Source organism: Ctenocephalides felis, unplaced genomic scaffold (assembly GCF_003426905.1).
Source record: "Ctenocephalides felis isolate EL2017-DRISC unplaced genomic scaffold, ASM342690v1 CF-g0.4_SCAFFOLD_00845, whole genome shotgun sequence".
Classification (NCBI taxonomy): Eukaryota; Metazoa; Arthropoda; class Insecta; order Siphonaptera; family Pulicidae; genus Ctenocephalides; species Ctenocephalides felis.
The window spans coordinates 46096899-46120732 of NW_020536999.1; the positions used below are offsets into that span (position 1 = coordinate 46096899).

Below are 23834 nucleotides of genomic sequence, written 5' to 3' on the forward strand. Positions count from 1 at the left end.
TTCGACCCGGATTGTGCCGTATTCTCAAAAAGTTTAGATTTATATCGAATCTCCGCAATGCTTTGAAACTAAAATTACAACTACCCATCAAATATCTGGAAACGATATATTTCACATCACTCAATAAATCTGTAGGATAACTAAGAAAAACCAATTTTATGCCAAATTTCTTTCTTTTTATGCAACATAGTTTCTTCGAAGACGATATAAAAATTAAAGCAAACTTCAAAATTTCGAAACCATTTATTTAGTACGATTTGTACTTTGCCACAAAAAATCATCTCATCGTTGGTAAAAGTTTCCTCAAAGCAACCATCCTTTTGAGATCTGAGATCGGTATATGGTCGCTGGGAAACAGATCTAGAAAATATGGTAAAAGAAAAAGCAATTTGGAGTCCAATTCATATTTTTCTTCTTTTTAATTTTTGTAGCCAAAATTTGAAGTTGGTCATTCGATAGTTTTTAAAATATGCGAGGTTGATGGGTGGCTGGCTTCGCTCTCAATAAGAGTATTGAAACAGATTATACGTTTCCAAAAATGCATAATTCGATTTTGATGAAACATGACGTACATTGTTAACACACTTTACTAAATATTTGACAAAAATTTAAAGTTGAATCGTTCAATAGTTTTAAGATATGCGAGATTGATGGGTGGCTGACTCCGCTCTCAATACTAGTATTGAAACAGATTGACGTTTTCAAAATGCATAATTCGATTTTGATAAACTTGACACACATTGTTACTATACTTTACCAACATTGTGACCAAAATTTAAAGTTGGGACATTCAATTGTTTCTGAGATATGCGAGGTTGATGGGTGGCTGGCTCCGTGCTCAATACTAACATTTAAAGTTTAAATCATTTTTAAATATGCCATGACCCCCATTTTCATTTCGGGGACCCCCCAATTTTGTTTTCCCTGCCGTGGACCTCTTGAAAATTGCCATGGACCCCTGGGGGTCCATGTGGACCACTTTGCGAATCACTGATTTAGACAAACTAATCAAGAACAACAATCGAGAGATCAACAACAATCGAAAGTTGCAATGGTATTACTGTTGAATTGCTTTGTATGTGAACTGTGGGATAAGGTGTAAACATAAGGCATATATGCATGTATATCTAAAAGTTATTCAATTACAATAAATAAGTAAGTGCATTGCAATGTATGAAAGTATTAACTTGCAATACTTTCACAAAAGTTATCATTCAAATGCCTTCTCTCCAAGCTTTATTAACTTTCCGTAGGGTAAGTTATCGTAATCGTCCAAAAATCGAAATTGATAATTTTTGTATTTCTTCACGTTTTGAAGGTTTCTGAACATTTTGGCATACCTCAGAAAAAATGATATCTGTGTGTGTATGCATTAATGGATACAATTTTTCCTCCACGGGTTCGGGCCCACGGATCAACCGATTTGAATGGTCAAAAAACATTCGATTCCTATTGATAAGGAGATTTCCAGCCATTTCGGAGATACAGAGCTAAATGTACAAAAAAATGGCAGTTTTTGGGAGAGCTAAGCATCCGAATTGAATGATTCAAAAAACTTTTTGCTTGTGTTGACAAAAAATTGCTTTCGGTAAAAAATTATTTTTTATTACAATTTAAGCATTTAATTTTTCTCGAACATTTCGTTACGGTGCAGGAACTTCCAACAATTTGTCTTAAGGCACGATGCCATACACCACTAGTTTTGTATTATTATTTAAAGTGATTCTATTTCAGTTCATTTACATTATAGAATAATTACACATTTGATATCAATATCTTTTCTATATTTCAGCAAGTCTTCTAGGCGCATCATGCGTGACCGAAGCACAATGCACAAATCGGGTGCCAAACAGTGAATGCAAGGAAGCTGTGTGCTCCTGCAAGCACGGCTTCTTACAGTACAGAAAGCACACCTGTCTTGAAGGTAAGCCAAGATCAAAATGAAAAATCCTATCATTGACAATAGTATTGCATTGCAGTATATGTTGAAACGAAACAGACTTTGGGATCAGTTGTAGCATTTTGTCAATATGCCAATAAAGTATATATAAGGTGTGTCATAATACATATAAAAAGTAAATCATGATTATTCAAAAAACATTTAAACCGGCAATAATGGTGGATAAGTTTGTTTAATGATGTACATCTATTGACCTAACTTTGTCAATTATTCCAAAGTAGTTAATATTAGAAGAAGCTTGATAATTAAATATCTTAATAAATTTAAAAATTAATTCAATTTAAAAAATTCCGATATTGTTATTACGAGAAAATAGTACTCGCCATAGATAAACAAGTATAAATGGTCCTCGCGCATAGATAGAGCCAAATGGCCGACTAAAAAAGTTATAAAACTCTTATTTTAAGATTCGAAGAAAATTTATACAATTCTTCCCTATTCCCATCGGGCATCCCACCTTAATTGCAAATTATGTGTATTCTATTATGCATTTCTAACTGCAATAAAACGTGACGTCACAATGGTCACGATGCATTATATTATATGTGGGTAACCCGTTGCTCGATATCTCTTAAATGAATCTTTGCTAACAATTGGCGATGCTGGACGGTCCAGAAACTGAGTAGACATAGAGCTGAATGATTTAGCCACAACGTTGATTTTAAGAATATTTACTATCATTAGACTTAGCTCACTGCTGAACGATTGAAAACTAAGAAAATTTATTCTCCTAATGTTCTATTTCTATTACTTAAATAACTGTTTGTATTTCACTTATAAAATATTTCATTTAACCCTAGAGACCAACAGTCAACTTTTCGTCATCTTAGCATATGACTGGCGTCGGTCCCAAAGTCCGGGACTAGAATTTTTTTTTGGATGCTTTGTGTGATCAACAGTAAAAATATAGTTAGTCTCAACGAAATGCTGTCGAATATCATTTTGGTGTAATTAATTAAAACATTCTACATAAATATGTATTGCGTGGTAAACGTTGCCTACCATTCGTCATTGCCGGCTGAACGGAAAGGCAGAAAATTTGGCGCTGGGCTCACCGTGTTAAGGGGGTTTTTGGTTTTTATTTATTTTTTTTCGATTTTGAGATTTTTTTATATTATGAAAGCAAAAAACCTTAGAATTATTTTAAAAAAAAATCATCTCAATATCTATTTTTTGACGAAGTTATAGATATATATCTCTATATGTATGATCCCCTGAAACAGTTTTTTTCATCGCTCCGCGAGCTATTGTATGCCAACTGCTCTCTTTTTCATTATAATACCTCATGCTGCTCATGACCTTTTTAATGTGTCAGCATTTTTGAACACCATGTTGTATTTAGTACATTAAATTAAATGGTGTATTTAGTACATTATATTGAAAACTTCAAATTGACAATTGAAAATTCAAATGTTTGACAATTGAAATTCAAATTTTTCAAATTGACTTTTCTCAATGCGGTGCCACAAATTAAAAAAAAACTACAAGCCGACTTTGGCGCCCCCTGGTTAAAAAATGACGGCGACAAAAAAAAGAAGAAAATATCGTAATATTCTATGATTTTGTAATTTTTGTTTTAAAAAAACCGCGTGTCTCCATGATAAATACATTTCGAGAGAAACAAAAACAAATACCTTGCATTTTTTGTAAAAAAAAACGAACAACCCCCTTAAAGTAGTAAATGTACCCAAACTTTTCGTACTTCGATCAGACTTTCAAAAGATTTTTAACCAAAATATGGCTATGAAATTGTAAATCGTATAATTAAAATCTATTATGAATAAAATGGTGTAGTAAATAGAATAGTGAGCACATTATCAACTTGCAAAAAGCTAAGCAAGCCAAATTAGGCTCATTACATTATTTCTATAAAACTATATAATTGAAGATGAGGAACTTATTAGAAAAACCAAATCGATATTAGTGTATTAGGATGCTCGGAGTTACTAAATATGAAACACCTACTATTATATGACTAGCGGGAAATGACTGAAAATCAGGTGCATCTGTATATGACATAAAGAGATGCTTCAATCATTATTCAAGTTTGAAACGTTTACCGACTGCTATATTAAAACAAGTGTGCCGGTCGGCCCCACACGCTTCCTCTATTGACACAGCACGACGCGACGCTACATAACGCCGGAAAATTATTAATCGGCCGACCTCTAATCCGCGGATATTTTATCGATATTTTAGTCTTAACGGTTAATTCCTTTTGCATCCGGCAAAGGTTCGAATGAATAACTCAGCGCGAAAACTATGGAAGTATTACCGGTAAATCGTTATTTGTGTAGAATTACATGCAAAATATATATTTGTGAGCGCCGTAGATCTGGAAATTAATAACTTAACAATAATATGATTTATATTTGAGCATTTAATTTTGAGATGATATAATAGTTTATAATAGTTGCTGCATTATTTTTCAGTATGGTATATTATTTTCATGAAGGTCTATAACAGTTTATTATTGTATTGGAAAAATAATTACAAAAAAATAATAAAACAATAATTATAATGGGCTGTGAAAATTGTAATGACCCTACACATCCACATTAGCCTATATCCAAGTGGTGTTTTCATGTGTACTTCCCATATTATTTCTTTTTACTTGACAAGTTCATCCTTGAGGTCATCAGTAGTTAATTAACAAACAGTACAGTACTGTTAGGCTTAGGAAAGATGTGACTTCAATTTATAAAACAGTAGTCAGTTGACGGACGACTGAAACGACGCATGTTCATAAATTACAATTAAATAGTAGTCAGTGAGGTGAGAAAGATAAAGTTCTTTCAAGTGATTTGTCAAAACTATATACAAAATTATGTATAAAGATGTTGATTTTAAATTCAAAGTAGTGTATAATTTGCAAATATCTACACTGAACAAGCCGATTCGTCGAAATATTTAGGTTAAACGTTAAAACTGGTAAAGAACTGACCTACACACAACGAATGTTGATATAACCTGTTGCATAAGCAAGAGTTATAAATTTGAGCATAAACTTGTTAGGTAATGCTTAGGCAAAGCTGTAATTTGCAAAATTATGTCGCGGTCACAATGTGTACTTACTACATACTATTGTATAAGTTTGAAAATAAATTGATTTTTGTTCTTTCGAATGCAAAACTGTAATGGCATTTTTGGAAATGAATATGCAAATTATTTTATAAATGAATGTGCGGAACACTTAGCTACTTCATGATTTAACAGTTTTTCTAAACAATTCTAAAACTGCTTTTACTATAAATGCGCAAAACAAAAGAACCAAAAAGAACCAATTATTAAATTATATGAATAATTAATTTTATATTTCCATTTGAAAGCCCTTAATTCGCCCTTATTTTTATATTGTTCACTATCAGCTGGAACATATAAATAATGACTTATATATGAAAACAAAAAATAACCTAAAGAACGTATACTATACTGACGATGAAATCTATACCCTGAAACTGGTACTTTTGCTACGGTACTTTCCTTGACTATATCATGATTTCAGCAATCTTACATTGACTACAGAGACGAATTAAATGTCCTGCTTATACTTAAGAACCTAATAAATAGGTCTCACTTATAACACAAAAATTTGTTTTTGTTAAGATGCATGGTACATTATATGATAAATTTTTGTTACAAGCTTATTCGAGTAGTATTAAAACAATTAATTATGCGTAATAATGCAACACATATTTCGAAAAAGCAAATTTAAATAAAAAACGATAGAATTTTATCATTTTTCTCGAACGACCAAATTTCAATTGATTGGCGTTTAGTAAATTGGTGCATGATTACAGCCTTTTGTAACCATGCCTTCAGAGAATTTCATATTTCAGGAAGAAAAACTGTTGAAGTTTGGAGATCTTCTGAATTATTGGTACATAATATAAAAGCTGGCATAAACTACTACTGTTTTATAAATTAAAGTCACATCTTTCCTAGCCTTTAAATAAATTATTGAATAGTCCTCTCGGGTTAAATTAAATGTAATTTTAGTTGCATATACTAAAAAAAAATATCTAAAGTAGTACTAATTATTTGCACATTATCTTGAAGTCCAGAGATCTTCGCTTATTAGTTTAAGCAGCAAAAGAATTAATATGGTATTATACTATGTACGGATTTTATTAAAAACATTTGGTTCTGAATTCTTGGTAACGAACAATATAAATATAACCTTCGGTCGATTTTCCTAATTGAATTCAATATGAAGAGGTACTTTATTCAAAAATGAAAGCATTTATACAAAATCTCAAAATCAAAAAACATTAATCACTTGTCATCACTTACCATTTACTAGAATGTCCCTTCAGGTCCCAATATTCCTGATGCAACTCTGTAGTCAGACTCATCCAAAGGTTCGGTTACCAGGCCGTACCCTGCAGACAGAATGTGGACATTATTGGTATTAAGTTCTATTTGCGTGCACATAGCTCGTGGGTACGGGATATAGCTATATTTGCGCAGTTAATATGGTAAATATCACGGTAAAACTCCATAATGCTAATATATATCATGAGATACTCACCAAGATAAAGGAATGTTCGTTTTGCGAATGCTTCCCGGATGATAAATGCGTTCAAGTGCTCTCAATATCCAACCTCTTCTATTTACAGTTAGATTTATTAAGAGTTCTGCAAATATTAAATCATTGTTCATTTTAACTTAAGTGTATTTTTTTTTATTTTAAAGTCTAGATCAGGTACTTTCAATTGCCGTCATTTGAAAATATAAGACTTGGTGGGTAAAACAATTAATATATTGAATTTAGTTATTGATAAATACTTAATTTTTTATATATAATAAAAAAATTAATAAGACTTTGATCATTGAGCATGTTCATTCGACTATAAGTCATAACCAGATAATTGTTAATTTAATTTGATCAGTATACGAATCAAATTAGTATAAACTTTGATTTTTTAAGTAATATATTTTTGATTAATATTTGAATAAGTAATTCAAATTTGGCACATTACTTTGATATCTGAAGTCGATATCGATTCATGTTTCGATAATATTGTATATAATCACAGCGATTTTTAACACTTTTGTTTATTAAAGATTATTAAATAAATTGCGCAAATTATTGATTGATTGATAAATCACATTTCAATAAATTGTTTAGATGTTACTTGTCTAGCTTAATGCTCTCTCATAAATAAATACTCATATACATATACATATATATATTTATATACACTTTTACATTAATATTAGTCCGAATAAGCATCTCATTGAATACACCATAAAAGATATTTGCTTCTTGATTACTATCAGCACATGATAATCATATTGAATTATGCGAATTATTGCGTGTTTTATAGTAACATCTCTCATTCAATAAAGTATTTGAATTAGACATGAATTTACAACTCATGAAATTATACTTTAGAAACATGCCTTGGATATACATACATGATATTTCAATATATTATGTTCTGAAGCCATTTTTGTTGCATTTGCTTGGGAATGCTGATTGAGTACTGTACGGTAATAAATGTGTATTATCGTATTCACACGAGTTTGTTTTTCGAGTTAGCAAAACAGGGGTTGAAAACCCTTTACACCTTGAAAAGGATCAATAGGATCTCGTTATCTTGGTATACATACTATATTTATACAGTTTATAAAAATGAATCTCTTTTCGAAGCAGTTCTTAATAATTCATTTTTTCAAATTCACGTGTAATACATATAAGGTTGTCAAATATCTCCCTTCCGCCTTTTTGTATTATAAACCAATAGCAAAAAAGCGGAAGGGAGATATTTGACAACCTAATATTAAACATTTTATTATGGATATAAAACATGCATGCATACTTACAGTGAGAACTTTTGCATTCGAACAAAAACAATTTATTATTATATGTTTTTAAATTCAACGTAATTTATATCAAATATAGAAAAACTGAATATTGGCGTTAGGTGCAAATTTTGTATAATTATTCACGAAAATTGCAAATTATTTACTGAAATATTATATTTGTACTTTAGAGGCGATAAATGCATCTACAGATTTGCCATGGGTTTTCCTATAACCAACAGAAGTCGGTAATTTAATTACATAATTATAAAACAACAACATCTTTATTTAACTTATTGAACAAGAATTATCTTACTTTGCACCCTATTCCTGCACATTTCTCAATGGTTGTAAATCACTGTACAGTCTCCCAGTACACATCGGAACATCAGTCGTTGTTTCGGCATGTTATTATTTATTAAGTATATATGGAAGCATATGATACATTGACTGGACGAGACGATAGTCGATCCTGAATGCTTTTTGTATAATTATTTACACGCTCACCTCCAGACTTATGATAGGCCAAACGCCACATTGATGAATTGCCAAAGAACTACGACGCCTTGATGCACTGAGGTCGCTGGCTTCTGATGATAAAGCGAAACTTGCATACTTTTATGGAGTTTAGAATATAATATACATATATATATACATATGTATTCTTTATCATTTTATGAGAAATTAACCGAGAGATTAACGAATAAATAGTAGACTTAAAATAACAAAGCTGCTAGGAATTGGGGGTCCCGATGACACCACGGAGAAACATACTAACTTTCATTAGGGGCACATTTTTTAATTAGACTTCTCCATAAAGACCTCCATCAAACATGCTTGCTAATTATTTTTGGAAACTGTCTAGAAGAAAATCGAAATAAATCATCAACTTATATCAATTTTATAAACACCCCCGTTCATAATACAATTATATTGTTTTAACTTCTTTGGACTGATCGTCTAGATTATTTTCCATGTTGATCGATTCATATTTAAATCTATATATGCTTTATTTTATCATTTATGGAAAACAATGCCTTATTTTAATTTTTTCACGGGAAGAAATAATACGTATATTTTATCTCTCATTCCTGTTTTTATACACCTATAAATTTCAGTTAATAAGTATTAAGACATACACATTTCACATACATGTTTTTCTAGTATTAATTTGTTTAACACCAAATATACAAAATAAAAAAACAACGCGGCGTCAAAATCATTATACCAGAATAACGTAAATGCAAATGTGGCTAAACTAACACTTTTGTAATTGTTAAACCTCTTTAAATGAAGACTGTTATATTGTTATTTTTCAAGATAACAGTTCTTAATCTATCTCAATTCTGTCTAATACAAATCTTATTTAAATATTCAGATCTGGAAAAATATTCGACGAAGACACATTTGCATAAACAATTTTTCTAACGGAATGTAACAATGAAAAGGGTATCATAGAACATACTTCTAAAACTTCAACATTCAACAAATTTGAGGACGGAGTTGACTGCCAAAAATATTAAAAGTCTAATTAATATAATAAACACTGAGTGGGGGAAATTTTTTGACTTAAGAAATAATTTTAATTTTAGATAATTATTGGCATATATGGTATATTTGTTCATGAATATAAAATATAAAAAATCTAATCTAATCTAATTGCTGCTGCAAAATATTATAGGGTATCTAGCAAAGTTAGAATAGCACATTATTCTAAAGGAGATTGTAGTAATCAATGACACATTGAAACGTAGGAAAAAAATTCAGGGGCTGTAGATTTTTCAGATATATAATACCCATAATCGCATATTACACTTTATATAAATCCAGATAGAAAAGATGGCTTTTAAATAAAATCTTTTTACCAATCCATCCTTTACCTAAAACGAAAATAGATTATTTTCAACCTTCTACTTTACAACTAGAGAATGCAATACCGATGGAAAATTTCAACACCGGTATTTCAGTAATTTCCCATTTTAAAACCGGAATACCGGTAAATTACCGGTATTTTTATTATCTTAAACAAACGTGAACAAAATTGAAAGTTACTACAACTATATTCAACTAAACAATAAAAACAATAAAATAAAACAAATAGTTTATTTTGTAAATAATAATTTAACAAAAGTATATCCAATTTAATTAATTCATTATCACTATCGAGTATATTGAGTACTTTTCGCGAAAACAAACTTATAAGTAAAAAAGACCAAAAACTCATAAAAGATCATATTACATTATTATAATAAACTTGTTGAGTATTGTTATTTAAAACAATGTGGTGCTTCTATAGTATTTTCAAACTTCTAAACGTTGTCGAAAAATAATATTTTATAATTGTAATAAGAAGCAAAAATATTTAGTAATTATCATAATTATTATGTATAAAGTTAGAAAAAAATAAACATTACGCAGGGGTAATCTGTATCATATAAAATATTTTGGCGCAAATATCACTTAAAAAATCGTTACATTTTTACATAAGATGAAACAAACATCATTATCTATCAGTCCAATTATATTTATTGTAACACGATATGAAGCCTTTAGTAAAGCAATAAATATATAGTTTAATGACGAGTTGAGATAATATTTGACACTTGTTTATCTTATAGAATCACTTGAAAATATAGCTGTTTATGCGATTATGGAATTTAAAGATAAATTTGTTCCGAGAAATTTAAACTTTAGTGTATTATGTATCAAATAGCGCTTATGTAAAAATACCGAAAATACCGGTAAAAATACCGCCAAAAAATCGGGCGGTTTACCGGTAATTCGGTATACCGGTATACCGGTATTGCATTCCCTATTTACAAGTAATTTTACATTTTGTCTATAGTCTGCTCACTAGTATCGATTCAAACAACTAATTTTTAGAAAAACTGAAAAAATTACGACACTAAATTATCAAGAAGCACCTAATAAATTTCATGGCTTGAGAACACCAGGAACAGACCGTGTTCTTAATAGACTGGGCGTTCACGGAAACGTGCAACGGGGTGGTGTTGCAGCGCGTAAGCGAGAAAATAATACAAAGGGTTCAATTATCGTCATTCTTGCTGTCTAGGTGGTAGTTCTACAAAAGACGCGCCATGAATAAATCATGTCGGAGCGGTGAGAAAGGCTTAACTGAATATACTGCACGAGGGCACGAGTGGCAGTTGCCTTTGCATTGAGTGGTTTAGAAGTAGAACCCGATCTATGAGCATTGTAATCGAAGACGATATCGTGTAAAACAGAAGTAAAAATCGGATCAATTGAAAGGAACATAAATTTTAGATGCCTTAATAAAAATAATATCGTTGATGATTTGTTTTACTACATTTAAAAATATAGTCACCAATTTAGTTTAGTTAGTCAATTAATCAATCATTTTTATTTAGTTGTTTTTCATTTTAGTTCCACTAATTCATATACACGTTCCAAGTTTCATTTAGTACGTTTTTAGTAAGCTCTTTTCCTTGTCTGCATCCTTTTAGAAGTTGTTGATATTGTGACGGATTGGTGGGCTCTTTCTCGGGGATTGCAACGTCTGCCAAATATTATATCTTAGCATTGCATTCCCATTACGAAAGGGTTACTCCAGCTCCTTAACCCGACTTCTATAAACACCCTGTAATTACCTGCGGAAACTAAACCAACTAACTACACGAATGAAACAGAATGTACTCTTTTAGCAATGAGGGTTGTGCAACCCTTTGACGACAATGCCAATTGTCGTTACAATATATGGATATACTATCTATAATATCAAATCTTCCTTCCCTATAAGGAAACTGCCAGCACTCAGTGTTGGCATGCCAAATGCCCACACTGCCCCCAGTGACTGGTGACGTCACAAGGATTTAACAACAAATTCGCCCATAAATTCAGCCATATTGATTTTTTGTACAGCGATCAGAACTATAAGCTCTCTAAACTGCGATTTCTGATTTACTAGTTCAGATTTCCAAAAGGGCTGCCCAGCAGTTAACCATTCTTCTTTATATAGCTATGCACTATATATATATCAGATACGTATACCTGTGCTATCACTATTAACTTGATTCTGATGCAGCAATGCCTACAAAAGGCATTGAGGATTTTCACTTGAGAATTATATTTAAGATGCATACCCGGAAATTTGAGGAATACTGCTTGAAGGCAAGCTAGGCCGAGGTTGGGGTTGAACACAGAACTAAGGTTTTCTAGGCATCTGAAAACATCAATAAAAGGTTTTTCTTATTTGCAAAATTACTACTAATTTATCTGTACTTTTGCTAATTTCTTGCTCAGTTGTTTTAAATCATTATTGGCTATTTTTTAACTATTTCTTTTAATTTTACCTCATCTTAACCGGTTTGTTTTTGCTAATCCTAGTATTTCTTTCATAATTTCACCGGGATATTGGTACCGGGATATTTGTAAAAGGTATTTGTAAAAGTAAACCCAAAATAAACTGAAATAATAAAAGGCACAACATGAGCATCTCGTGCCGCATTTATAGTTACTCTTATTATTATGTTATCTCATTATATTGACTAGGATGTTATCTTATCTGATAACTCAATAGCAACAATAATTCAACAAGCTGATTTAAGAACACTTCCAAGTATGTTGGGTCTTCCAAATTCCATTACAGTGATTGATATCTTTGATATCTTGAAATCATTTCTATTTCTCTTTGTGGTTATATGTTTATTTAGCATACACCTGCTCGTCTTCCAGCATCAGTATTAATAATTCAAAGTGAGTGCCTTACAGCTTGATCACCGCCAGGGTCGACCCCTCGACACCGATAGTTATGCAAGCCCATTAGCGCAAACTGGTCTCGTACTACGAGATAGATTACTCGAGAGCTCAAGAATCCACAGAGATCTCGGACGCGCGTGTTCTGTCATACTAAATGATCTTACCGGGTGATAGGCGAACAGAATATGTAATAGTGGGCAATTTTAAAAATATACATAGTTTTTGAATGTCGTTTATGTAGATATGAATGAAATACACGACGTATGGTTCATACCTTGCTACTTCCTTCCTATGAAGGAGAAATTATTCTGTGTAACAGCACGTCGGGATGAGAAAAATAAACATTGATTTGAATTGTGCATAATATCCACAAAACTATAATAGAGAAATAATTAACTAACTGATAATATCATTATTTATATGTAACCAAGTTTTAACTAGAACAGATAATCACATAAAACAGGGACACAACTAGTGTAACCGCCTAAAAAACTGGTGATTTTTGGGAATTTATATTAAAAAAAACTACTTTATCAATCATTTCAAAATTTTAGGAATATATTTATACATGTTTTAAGAATACATAGTAAAATTTTTGAAGAACACAATTAAATATTTTTTTAAGTTATCGTCGATCTCCAACGGCGCGACAAAAAAAGGGCCTTTACTGCTGCAGTGATTCCGGCCTTCTACGTGGATGAAATTTAAAAAAAAAATCTCGTTAAACTAGATAATATTGTCTGTAAAATGAACTACGATAAAGAAAAAAAATCAAAAAATTGACAAAATGACGGCGTTTTTTTACAAAAAAGTCGAATTTTACCCAAAATTTTGGTCGTTTTTGGACTGCCAAAATTCGATTTTGATCCGATCAAAAAATCGATAGTTTATTTTACGGAGAACTATATATAGAACATGTAAAAAATATTTGATATTGATAAGGTCATTTGTTTTTGATTAATCGCTCCAGCAAATTCGAAAAATACTGTTTCGAGAAAAACGCGTTTAAAGATAAAATGATCGTTATACTATATAATACCATATATATACTCTTTAAATGGCTGTGACTCAAAAACTATTTAAGATGTCGATTTTGGTATGTTATTTTTAGAGGTATAACCTTAGTTGTGCCCCTTAAATTCAAAATGCTATACAAAAACATGGAAATCCCAAATAATTATTAAAATAGAAATCATTTTATATGTAAATTCATATACGAATGTTTGTAATGTGCTAATAGCAGAGATGCAAGCATTAAATCTTTATAATTTATTTGAATATTTTTACAAATAATAATCCCTGTATTAATCCATTGCTATAATTCTGCTAGTCAAAAATGTTTTCAGAGGAAAAACGGATATTCTTATATATTCAAAATTCTGATCCTAAGTTATATTAATTTAGTTTAAAATGAAAATACAATTTTGATTTTTAGCACATTGACGCTAATAATTTACTAAGATAATAAAATAAAATAGTAATGTTTTTATTAATTAAATAAATAATTATTAGTTTTTAAACCCTGCAAGTAGATATAATTCTAGTTTCCACATTCAATCCCTTCAGTGAAAAATGAAATTCAAATAATATCTAATATTGATAGATAAATAATCAATATATGTTATAACAAAAAATATTGCTTCTGATTTATCTGAAGGTAAATCACTTTTCAAGCACAAAAGTGTCAGAATATAACGTATAATATATAACTACTTTTGAATCTACTACTTATAATTAAAATCTCAATGATACGATAAATTTAATCGTACATCATTTACAGAACAAAATCATATAATTGTAGTCAAACATTATCTCACGTATAATTTAGCAAATTGATTAACCTGGAACTACTACTAATAATAATGATTTTTTTATAAAAAGTTATTAATCAAATCAACAAAAAATTACACTTCTAACAATAAAGCACGCACAATCTGTCATATCAATTCGACGGATGTTATGTGACAGGAATTGCCAATTTAGGAAATCTGACTAAATTATAACGGAACATATAAATTTACGGTTTTATATTGCGCTTTTTTGTCATCATCTTGAAGAGGCACGCAATATAGGTAAATTGTTTATTCGCAGTATATGGTTTCTTCTACGCGAATACGATTTCTGATCCAATAAGCAAGAAAATGAAGAAAAAGAGTTATACACAAGCATTGGGAAAAATAATACTTTGAATTAAGTGTTTGATTCAATAGCTATACAGCTGTAGTAAATAAATTAGAATTGAATAAATTCACATTAAAAAAAATGTGCAAGTCATCCTTAAAAAAAAATTTTTGATAAAGATTTTTTAGTTATGATGATCAATTTATAGTCGAATATTTTATTTTAACTCATTGATTAGAGAAACATCGGTGATCAAAGATTCTATGACTGTATTACTGTATAATGTATGTCCAATATTTCTCCTCTGACTCTAACTGCATATATAAATTTTTGAAACATACATCTGACGTTTAGATGTAAATATATTTGATTATCCAAAGAAGAATAAAATATATTAATCTAAATATATAAAGAATAGAATTCCTATGCGATCTGATACGAGTCCGAAAACGTCTTTAGCCTCAAGTTCAAGTGTGGGATACGTGGGCGTTTAATATATGTATATTTATTCTGTTAATTGCGTCGACAGTTTGACAGAATTGAAATGTATCTTTTTATTAACCGTTTTGTACATGGCCTGAGTTACAAAAGTGGTCTATATACCATTTTGAGATTTTTTCACGACTTAAGAATAACTGTAAGCTCTAAAAAGCAGATTGCACGTTGCTCTGCGTCAAACAGCTGTTCATCTTCACAAATCTAAATACGGAGTGAAGATAAATCATAGTTTTTTGTTATAACATTTCAATATTATCTCAAATAAAAATAATGCACTTAAAATTGATTATGGAAATTGATTTGATTATTAACTTCCCGAAGGAGAAGTTTATGTTTTCATCATAAAATCCGATTCGCTAAATTTAATGTTTTCTCGACGTTTCAAGCCATTCTGAATCGAATGAGACCAAATTTGGAAAAAGTATGTGTGTGTATGTGTGTGTGTGTGTGCGTGTATGTGAACAGATTTTTTGCCGAAAATCGACGTTTTCTCGAAAACGGATGGACCGATTCCAAAAATTTGAAAGACATTCGATGTATCTCGATGAGGACTATCGTTTGTTAGTGACGATCGGCCGAGACGTTTTTTTATAAATAGCAAAAAAGTGAAAAATTTTTCGTCCACGTTTTAGCCCGCAATTCTGAATCGATTTTGAAAATTCAAAAACCGTTTGAAAGATATTGGTTGGGAATCGTGCTGATTAGCTTTTGGTGAAGATCGGCCGGGCCGTTTTCTTGTAATAAAGTGTTAAAAAAAATTTTTTCCACGATTTTCATTTTTTTTTGACGGTAGATACCATAGTCTTCTAGATCATACTAAAATATTACGGTCCTACGATAACTAGTTTAACTTTTAACATTAGTCAAAGTTTGCAAAAATTGGTATCGTTTTTTTGGCATTTGTCAAAATTAGACCTTTCATCGACATTTTCTCAAAAACGCCTGAACCGATTTCAGAAATTTAAATGCCATTTTATGTATCTCGATGAGGACTATCATTTATCAGTTTCGTGCGACGATCTGCCAAGCCGTTTCTTTATAATTTAAAAAAAAGTGGTAAAGTTTTCGGCCACATTTAAGCTCATTCTACCGAATCGATTTTAAAAAATCAAAAACTGTCCGAAAGATATCAGTTGGGAATGATACTGATTAGTTTTAGTTGAAAATTTACCGAGCCGTTTTCTTGTGATTAACTCATGAAAAAAAAATTTAAGCCGATTTTTATGGAACTTTTTTTAGCGATATATATCATAGTCTTATAGGACTTACTGCAATATTACGGCCTTACGATAAGTAGTTGAATTTTAAAAATTCATCAAAGTTTGAGAAAATGAGTAGTCTTTTGATGTTAACTAAAATGAAAATTAGACGATTTACTTGGTATAACGATAGAGTACTTGATCTTAATGAACATACTAAACCATTAAAGTCTTACGAAAACTGGTTCAATTATAAAAATTATTAATTTGTGGAAATTTGCTTTAAGAGAATACTCCGAGTTAACGTATTCGTTCGTTCATTTCAATTATGTGTAATAAATCCACTCGAAATACTTTTAATCACTCATAAATTAATCTATTTCTTATTGATTAAGTCGATTATTTACACATATCGGGAAGTTCATGTAACTTGCCTCAAGGCTAAATACCAATACCAACTAGTTTTTGTCTAAAAATATCAAATCAATTACGCGATACTACAATAATTCAAATTTATGGAATAAAATTTAATGAAATTTATTTACATGTTAATCCATTTAATTTTTCAACCGTTTGGTATAACTTTGATTCATAGATGTAAAATTCAGAATCAAATTTCAAATGTTTTACGTCCTTCTGTTACTTCACGAAACCAAGTCCATTCCAAACTCTGTAAAACTGCACCATTGTGTTCAATTGTGTGTACATATAAATTTTAAAATAACCTCATATATTTTTTTCAGCTGCTCGTCCAGGTAGCGTTTGCTACGGACACGCACATTGCAGAATGTGGGACGCTTCTAGTCGTTGTGATTTTCTTATTCCTGGTCTTTTTGGTCGTTGCCAGTGTGCCCATGGTACAAAACTAGTTGGAGACTCCTGCGCGCTTCCTGAAGAAGTAATCAACTTCCACATTGAGGTGGCCAAAGTAAACAAAACTTCCTCTGTTGCCGGTAGAAGACACGGCAGTGAGTCGCCGAGCATTCGAAGGGTAGATGCTGAGTTGCCAAAGAGAAACCCAACGAGAACTCAGGTGGTATGATACATAAAATTGATGGAAGAGTACTAAAATAGTTTTATGTAAAATATAATGTGTTGTTTTATTTCAGTCACAAAATTCACCTATACTTCAAATTAATTTCAAACGTGATACGTTTGGGGGAAATATTAACAAATTGCAATCTGGAGCCCATGGTAATAGACTACCAGTTTCCGCTTTAGTTAAAGGTAAAAATAAAATTATAAACTAGAGTATTCAAGTTATTAACAAAAATATTTAGAGTTCTGTCCAGTCCTTCCCGAGCATTGCTGCATCAAAATGAATAATAGATTAGCACTATTAGATAAATTCTAAGTAATCAAATGCGGATGACGGTAATATGTTTCAGCCTATAGAGTCAATTCCTTTACGCCCATAAAATTAATTCACAAATTTTCGATGATTAAAATATATATTTTTACTACAAATTAATCAGAATATTGGATTTTTCAAAAAACAACCATGTGATCTATTATTTTCATTCATCCTTTAGTATCTTCAAAATAATCATTGTTGCTTCTTTCGTGGCATTGCAGACTATATTGACCGTCAAATCATATAATAATCTAGCCGATTCAGTAATATATTATCAAATCAATTTCCTTTGAAATGGCACATAAATACATAACATGAATATGCATAAACATATTTAATATCTCATTACATCGTTTTACAACGTTTGCGTGAGGTTAATGATTGCTTCGATTAAGCACCAATTAAAAAATAATTAGCAATTAATCCGCAACAGTAATCCTTAAGAAAATATCAATTAATTTCTGCGAATTTAATTTTATGTTTGTTACAAATCATCGGCGGTATAAAATATATCTAATAGGCATAACATATAAAATACATAACATATAAAATTTATTGGATTCAACATAAATGACTGCGATGTAGGAATTAATACATTCTAATAAAATTATTATAGTCATTTGTTTGACTTAATTAATGTTCGGTATAACAGAAAGATACTTTAATTAGCATAATTGATTATCATGTAGACCGCTGGATAATGAAATCAAAGTTTTAACGTCTTTATTATTCCCAGAGTTTTAATTAATCAATCGCTTCATCTCTAACTGTTAATTGAGCGGTCTACAAAACATTAATCTTGATAACCACAATCTTCACTTTATATATTGTAAAAAAAACTATTCAGATTAACGATAATATCATAATAATACATGACTACCGAATAAATTTTGTTTTTTTTTTTTTAGATTTTTTTTGTTTCAGATTAGACCTAGGGATTGCCTTTCGGCCCGCAATGGCCGAACTTTGAATAACATATTTAAATTTTCCCAAATCCAGAAAACCGGATGATGGATCTTACAGTTGAAGTTTAAGGTGTTTGGCGTTTTGATTTATTGCCATAAAAGAACCAAAGTTCAAAAATTCGCTGAAGTGAAGTCGATTAGAAGTTTATCGCGTTTGTTAGATTTTATGCGCCCAATCTATTCTCATCTGATATATGTACATCGCAATGTACTAATCGTAAGAACCGGCATAACTGATTTTACAATATATATTCCAAGTGATATTTACTGGTTTGTCTTTGTATGTTGTTCCAATAAACATTAACTAACGGCTATTACTAGTAGCAGTTTGATACTGTCGATATCTAAGCGGGATGTTCAATTAGCGTTGTAATTTATAATCAAATATTATCGATATCGTATTTGTTATCGTTTTATGGCCGATATAAAATATTTACAAGAGTGGGTTTCAAACCTTATGATATTATCTAAACACATATTGACGTAGTAACTTAGTAAGCAATGTTGTTGAGCTGGAAAGATTCAAAACTTTGTTCCGGCCGAAACATGTTCCGGAACTAAAGATGATTTCTGATAACGAGAATTGGCTGACGTATTGAGATTTTTCTTTAAATATTGAATATTTCGATCTTATTTTTGACGATATTTTACATGTATTATTATAAACAAGTGCTCAAACCAAATTAAAATATCAAAAACCGAAAAAAATGGTTTGTTTTTCTAAATTATAAATCTGAGCCTCAAACGCGTTCTGGTACCACTGAAACAGCACCACTGAATATAGATCAATTAGTCCAAGCAATCTAATTGTCCAATATTAAACCAAATTATTAAATTGCATTTATCATTATTAATGTAATAACAATTTTGGAACTAACCAACCCGCAAGGTGAGTTATCGAAAACGAAATTGAGAAACTTTAGGTATATAAATCTATACATATCAGAATCAGCTGGATCCTGCGAAAAATCTTCGATTCGTATTGACAATAGGCTGGAATTTTTGGTTTCTGAGAGACAAAAGTCAAACCGTTTTAAAGCTACAGAAACAAACTAATAACAGATATCTGTTAATATTATGGTAATTTATAAACTCAAATTATATAATTTGAAGCCTAAAATCGGTATCAAATAGTGAGAATATATGTTTTTTTGCAGAGTTTTTGATTGATTACATTTTAAAATTATAAGAATTATACATTTGTATATATTTATTTTTACTAATTTAATATTAGCAAATGCTATTAGTAACGGGAAATTCAAGTAATTTTCTTTGAAACGTAATGTCATTTATCTTCAATTACAATTATTTTTTAATTTATTGTTTATTAGGATCGACAAAGAAGCCGGCAACGATAGGAACGCCTTGCTTGTCTGATGTGCAGTGCAAAGCCGCAGATCCCAATTCACGTTGCATTCTCGGAATTTGCGATTGTGCTATTGTGGCACCAAATGCCACCAGCCCCAACTGTGGGGCCAAATACAATGGTTGCGCACCCACTACATTCCAGGTAATCACTCAAGGAATTCTGAAATATACTGGAACTATCTTCGGAATTTGTAAAATTTAACTTCTATATGGGCCATTCTTTTACAAATCGTACGGATTTTGGGCAAAAAAATATATGACATTTTCGAATTGTATGAAAATTTGTTTACAAATACTATTCATAAAATCATTCGACACGTATTTCAGGATTTTGATTTAAAAAAATTTTTAAAGAAAATATTTACGATTGAAATTTAGATAATTTGCTCAATTTTGATGGTCTTCCTCTGCATTAATCTTAATATCTCCAGTTGTAGTGAACAGATCAGTATGATTTTTTTTATTGTACTCATTTTGAATTCAACTTTCAGTTAATTGAAAAGAAAAATTGTTTTTGCAATATTTTAACAATAAAAGCAGTCTATTGTTAATATAGGATTTACATACCCTTTCCCCAACTCGAATCGATTGAAATAAACAACAAAATTTTTCTCTTAAACTCTACTACAAAATCTCTTTATATGATGTTGGAGGCGCAGTTAGATCCAAAGATATTAAATATTTTTGAGCGCTAGGTTAATTGGTGTTCGGTTTGTAATAGAATGACCCATATATCAAAAGCCATAAGAAAGATCTTAAGTAATTTTCCAATAATAATCCCGCACATTTCGATATTAATATAATTACTATGAGCTAAGAGGCTATCCTTTAACATATTATTTCTTACTCTTTCGATAATGAGTGATTCTATCTTATTATAAACTTTGCTAGGATTCTTCTTAGAACATTACAATTATTCTGATATAAGCAGGATTGCTTAGACGCAAGAATGGATTCCGGAAGCCAGTTGTTCGCTACATATAAATTTACAATTTTCTTAATCAAACATTCATTTACTATTTATTTCAGTGCCGAACTGTGGGCCGGTGCATTAGCTATTTCTTCGTGTGCGATGGTAGGAAAGACTGCCCTGACGGGAGCGATGAATTCGGATGTGATGGTCTATCTCGTCCTGGTTCTTATGACAGCATTGAGCAAATCACTGAATGTCCAGTACCATCATTCCGATGCGAAGTATCAGGACGATGTGTGTCACTATCGGCTCGTTGCGACGGATCACCGCAGTGTCCTCATGGAGAGGATGAAGCAGGCTGTCGTGTCGGCAAAGGACAAACGTAAATGAATCAATATTTTACCAATAAAGTGATAATAAAGATTCTTATATAAATTATGATAATGTACAGATGTCCAGCTCACACTTTTGCTTGTGGGGATGGTCAATGTCTCCCCGAGTACGAATTCTGCAATTCTGTGATCGGATGTTCGGATGGGAGCGACGAAGCTCCACAGATTTGCAGGCATGGGCATGCACAATTATCTAGAGGTGCTCGAAACGGGCGACGAGGAACTTATAAATATAGGTAAAATAGTAAAAAGATAAATAATCTTTTGTTTATTAACTTCCCGAAGAAGAAGTTTATGTTTTCATCAAAAAATCCGATTCGCTTATTTTATGTTTTCTCGACGTTTCAAGCCATTCTGAATCGAATGAGACCAAATTTGAAAAAAAGTATGTGTCTGTGTGTGTGTGCGTGTATGTGAACAGATTTTTTGTCGTAAATCGACGTTTTCTCAAAAAACGGTTCGACCAATTTCAAAAATTTAAAAGCCATTCGATGTATCTCAATGAGGACTAGCGTTTCTTAGTTTTGTGCGACGATCGTCCATGCCGTTTCTTTATGAATAGCCGAAAAGTGAAAAAATTTTCGTCCACTTTTTAGCCTGCAATTCTGAATCGATTCTGAAAATTCAAAAACCGTTCGAAAGATATTGGTTGGGAATCGTGCTGATTAGTTTTTGGTAAAAATCGGCCAGGCCGTTTTCTTGTAATAAAGTTTTTAAAAAAAATAATTCGACGATTTTTATGATTTTGTTTTATTTTTACGGTAGATATCATAGTTTCTTGATCATACTACGGTCCTACGACAAGTCGTTTGGCTTTAAAAATTCGTCAAAGTTTGCAAAAGTTGGTATCGTTTTTTTTGGCATTTGTCAAAATCAGACTTTTCATCGACGTTTGCTCAAAAACGCCTGAACAGCACTATAGTTTGTCAGTTTTGTGAGACGATCTGCCGAGCAGTTTCTTTGTAATTTGAAATACAGTATCAAACTTTTTGGCCACATTTAAGCTCATTCTACCGAATCGATTTTAAAAAATCAAAAACTGTTCGAAAGATATTAGTTGGAAATAATACTTATTAGTTTTAGGTGAAAATCTACCGAGCCGTTTTCTTGTAATTAACTGTTGAAAAAAAATTTAAGCTGATTTTTATGAAACTTTCTTTAGCGATGTATATAATGGTCTTATAGAACTTACTGAAATATTGCGGCCTCACGACAAGTAGTTTAATTTTAAAAATTCATCAAAGTTTGAGAAAATGAGTACTTTTTTGACGTTTGTTAAAATCAAAATTAGATGGTTTACTTGATATAACGATAGATTACTTGGTCTTAGTGAACATATACTAAACCATTAACATCTTACGAAAACTGGTTCAATTATAAAAATTATTGATTTGTGAAAATTTGCTTTTACATAATACTCCGAGAAAAACGTGTTCGTTCGTTTTCAATGATGTGTAATAAATCTTCTCGGAATACTTCTAATCACTCATAAATTAATTTGTTTATTATTGATTAAGTCGATTATTTACACATATCGGGAAGTTCATGTAACTTGCCTCAAGGCAAAATACCAATACCAACTAGTTTTCCTTTAAGTTCCGATATATGTAGATATATGTAGGGCCTATTCACGATTTTTAGTGTCAGATACCACATTATGATATGGTATTTTAACATATGAAATTATTATAATATTCCTTCTTTTCTTCAGAATGAAATGAAATCACTATATGATTTAAAATAGGGCGGGGCACAAAGGTGCATTTTGACTTTAAGTGATTATCTAAACAAAATGAGCTACATCAAAATACATAACAATTATCGTACTATTTTCAGTATAATTACCAGTTAATTCCTAATTGAAAGAAATGGGTTTTTCACTATATTTCTAAAATTTCTCGTCTGTTCCTCATTGGCGGGGTAAAATGGGACAACTAGGAGGCAAAGAGATCCAATGTCTTATATTTTATTTTAAAGGGATTTTACGAAAAAATAACACTAATATTCAATGAATGCAAAATATAAATTGCATGGTCACATTTTTTGCAAAGCTAAGGCTGATAGGTTGATCTAGTATTTCCTAAAAAAATATATTAAGGTCTTGTAGACTAGACAACATTGCTCACATAAAAAAACTAACAACGAAAGGAAATACTTTGATTAAAGATTTTCTAACATGACCGTTTATCTCCTGATAGCAACGTCATAAGAATTAAGGTCGTGGATGATTATACAAATTACACCATCTACTTTCAAATATTGCAATAACAACAAATTTTAAATTAACATGTTATGTTAAAACATTACTAACTTACTCCTTTTTGAGATATTAGTAGTGGACCTTTTTACCTACGGACCTTTAAGGCCCCGCTTATATAGAATGTACACAAGCTAGTACAAAAAATTAAAAACAAATATTTTTTAACAATTTATATGTTTGATCACAAATGAACATTGGGTTAAAAAGATTGATTTTGATTTACTGAAATAACGCAAATACTTCAGATATATATCTTCAT

General features: G+C 30.9%; 1 protein-coding gene across 1 annotated transcript in view; it reads left to right on the forward strand.

Annotated features, from left to right (window-relative positions):
* Positions 1 to 21555, forward strand: part of LOC113384121 — a 47876-nt gene extending 26321 nt beyond the window's left edge. Inside the window, exons 4-9 of the mRNA XM_026622085.1 lie at positions 1793 to 1924; positions 17067 to 17359; positions 17433 to 17550; positions 19974 to 20152; positions 21040 to 21305; positions 21375 to 21555. Of these exons, the coding sequence (XP_026477870.1) occupies positions 1793 to 1924; positions 17067 to 17359; positions 17433 to 17550; positions 19974 to 20152; positions 21040 to 21305; positions 21375 to 21555 (1169 nt within the window). The remainder of the gene's footprint in view (positions 1 to 1792; positions 1925 to 17066; positions 17360 to 17432; positions 17551 to 19973; positions 20153 to 21039; positions 21306 to 21374) is intronic.
* The last annotated feature ends 2279 nt before the right edge of the window (positions 21556 to 23834 follow it).